General features: G+C 43.0%; 1 protein-coding gene across 2 annotated transcripts in view; it reads left to right on the forward strand.

The window, feature by feature from the left end:
* baz1b (bromodomain adjacent to zinc finger domain, 1B) overlaps positions 1–2,923 on the forward strand; it is a 12,974-nt gene extending 10,051 nt beyond the window's left edge. For both annotated transcript variants that reach the window (XM_044031903.1, XM_044031904.1), the window contains exons 18-21: positions 1–55; positions 817–956; positions 1,314–1,420; positions 1,917–2,923. The exon at positions 1–55 is cut by the window's left edge and continues 61 nt beyond it. In XM_044031903.1, the coding sequence (XP_043887838.1) occupies positions 1–55; positions 817–956; positions 1,314–1,420; positions 1,917–2,574 (960 nt within the window). In that variant the 3' untranslated portion in view covers positions 2,575–2,923. The remainder of the gene's footprint in view (positions 56–816; positions 957–1,313; positions 1,421–1,916) is intronic.
* Positions 2,924–3,333: the final 410 nt, after the last annotated feature.

The following is a 3,333-nucleotide window of genomic DNA, read 5'->3' on the forward strand; positions in this document are numbered from 1 at the left end:
GATGAAGATGATGAGGACGAGGAGGAGAATGACTACAAAGCCATGGGTCACAGCTGTGAGTATCAAGATGAGAAAAGTGAATCCAGGTTTTACAGCTCTGTCTTAACTTCAAACATCTTAGTTCTTCTTAAACATTTCCACATCAGTTGAAAGATGGCTGTTATAGAGCCAGGTTGTTGTTGGTTCACATCCTTTTGAAGTGCATCCCACCTCGCTTTTTAAAAAAGTACAGTACGGAAGCCATGAGCTGTGTCACAGATTTTAGAACTTGACTTAGCTTTGGGAAACAAAAGTTAGGAATGAGAGGAATGCTGATGGGGGATGTCCAACATCTTTTGTCTGCGTGTTGTCCTGTAGCACCACTCATGTCTAGACCTTGCTTTGAAGCCTCATCTCACACTGACTTCACTTAGACTATGTGGCAGGATGATCTCTTCTATCAACTCAGGCCTGAATGTGTGATAAGGTCAGCCAGTCGACCAGTAAGAGGTTTAGTGAAGATGGCAGTTCAACCCAGAAGAGATTTTCTCATTTGTAAGAGGCCGTATCACTCCAGTCATCAAGTCGCTGGTGCCAGCATGAGAAACGTCCTGCAGCCTGTTAATCAAGTTATAATATTTCCATTCAGAACTGTCCCACTTGCTATGAGAAGAACAGAAAAAAAGCCTTTAGGGGGTCAGTTTAAACACACATGCTCTTAATTTGTTTTCTGTTGCTGTGCACGGGGCAATCTGGATTCAGATGGACTTTTTTTCTGCTACTACTTTTCTACTTTTATTTTTCTTGTTGTCATGATTATCCCTTATTTCCCTACAGTGAGACCGAGGAAGAAGAATAAGCAGTCTTCGTCTCGGCAGAAAAGTTCTAAAAGTAAAACCAAGGCCCAGTCGTCGTCCTGTAATCAGAGCAGTAAACAGAAGACTGGCCCCAACAGCCCTGCGGACATTGAAGAACTGGTAAGAAGCTACGAGGACACATTATCTTGTCAAAGAGGGAGCGGTTCAATTGTGTGTGCGCACCAAAAAAAGCCTTCCAAACCACAGACATGGCTCCTCATTTTGGTACAAATTTGTCTTTGTCGTCCTGGTCTCTCATTTCAGTTTACCTGTCCTTTTATGGTACTCTGTTTTTAGTCCCACAGTTACTTCAGCTTAGCCCTGAGCATGAGTTTGGGTGGTGCAGCATTGAAAAGGCTTTTACTGCTGATTAAAAACAGAATAAAAAAATAACAGTTTTCGGTATGAACCCATAAACCTCTCAGCACTCGTTTTGTATACTTCGTTTTAATCTGTTTGTTCGTGTGGTTTCTACAGGTGCGACAGAGTTCCCAAACAGGAGTACGCAGACAAGCGCTGGAGTTGGAGAGGTGTGAGGAAATCCTCAAGAAACTGATGAAGTTTCGTTACAGTTGGCCTTTCAGGTGAGCAACAAATGAACTGTACTTCACACTATGTAGTCATATCATTTGTCAACCAATGTGTAGTGTGGTTTGTACACAACAACATTTGCTTAATTTGTGCTTGTGTATGGACCAGAATGGGATCTCGCAATAAAGTCCTTCAGTTTGAGCAGTTTTGTGGTTCTGAGGATTTAGTACGTAAGCTTTTCTGGCATTGTGAAGATGAAGGTCGTCATGGTGAAATCAAAATTGATCATTTAGGTTGACAGGATTTTAATTTGGGATCAATGCTTATCATTTTGAGCCATTCAAGCAGTACAGTATTAAAATGCATCGAGTTGAACTAAAATATGTAGTCGTTAGGGCAGTAACCATCTCACGATTGTTGATTTGAGGAGATCCGTTGACAAAGTTAGTGTCTGTGCACCTCAAAATAATTGAAGAGTTTTCTGTTTCACACATTCTGTGTCGATATCCTGATTCACCATGATCCTGAAACTCTGCTGTTCTTTTTTAGGGAGCCCGTTTCCACAGAAGAAGCAGAGGATTATTTGGATATAATCTCTCAGCCCATGGATTTCCAGACAATGCTGGGGAAGTTCAGCCAGTATCGTCACGCCCAAGACTTCCTGGAAGACGTGAAACTGGTCTTCCACAATGCAGAGGAGTACAACCAGCAAGGCAGCACCGTGCTCTCCTGTATGGTCAAGACAGAGCAGACCTTCACTGAGCTGCTCCAAAAGCTGCTGCCTGGCCTCAGCTACCTCCGCCGGCGTTCGCGCAAACGCATCAGCCAAACTCCTGCGTCATCATCAGAGGAGGAGGACGAACAAGAAGAAGAAGAAGAGGAGGAGGAGGAGGAGGAGGAGGAGGAGGAGCCAAAGAAGAAGATGCAGAACGGCAAGTCCACCACCAAGAAACCCACACATGGTCGAGGACAGAGGGACGAAGATAGTGAGAGTGAGGAGGAAGATGAGGAGGATGAAGGCAAGAGGAGAAGTAAGCGTACCTCTGCCACCTCAGGAAAGAAAGATTACAGGGAGCAGGACAGCGATGGCGAGCGGGACACACGGAGAACTCGTCATCGGGGAAGCCGGGGCAATGCTAAAGGTGCGACTAGTGACGATGACCGGTCCAGCCAGCAGCGACATTCCAAGCGACTAAAACGCTCATGAAGTCCAGGGTGCTTCTTTTTTTCTTTTTTTTTTTTCTTATTGCTTTAAAAAATAATCTGTCCCACTCCTCCTTTTAAACATGAAAAAGATAAAGACACCTCCTCCCAAACCTCTCATCCTACCACAGGCAGCAAAACTCAATTCTCAGAAGGACTTTTTTTGTGTCATTGAATTTTTTGTTTTTATTTTGAGAGGAAAAAAAAAAAAGAGAGACAGTAAAACTGATTTATATTTGTAATGTTTATTATTGGTGATGTTTTTGCTCAGCCAAGGTGGGGATGTCCCTATAGCTCTTAAAACTCTGATTCAATTTTAAATTCCAACCTCTGTTCTCCCCCCACCTCTCATACACCAGGACAGTGTCATTGGATGTTGGTCTTGATTCATAGTCGTACTTCACTGGAGCGTTTCAGAATCTTAGTAAATCCAGCCGTACGATCTTTGTCCCAGTCATATCTCAGTTACAAGTCACAGGGATGGTGGAAGTCTCCTCTCTGCTTAGAAACGGCTCTGATGGCCGATTCTGACATTTTGTCACCAGTAAATTGCTCTTTCTACAAATCCTATTGTCGCCGCCATGTTTATCTTTTGTCAAATGTAGAGATAAACATGGTTTTACTCGTTGGAATAGTCGTTTTCTAGTCGGATGCTGGGTTGACGATCACATATGTAGTTGCATCTCTTAAATACAAAAAAAAGAAAAAAAAACTTTCATCCCAGCTCTTGGTGCCAAGATTTATTTTTTATTTCTTTTCCAAA

This window comes from Solea senegalensis, linkage group LG8 (assembly GCF_019176455.1).
Source record: "Solea senegalensis isolate Sse05_10M linkage group LG8, IFAPA_SoseM_1, whole genome shotgun sequence".
NCBI classification, from domain to species: Eukaryota; Metazoa; Chordata; class Actinopteri; order Pleuronectiformes; family Soleidae; genus Solea; species Solea senegalensis.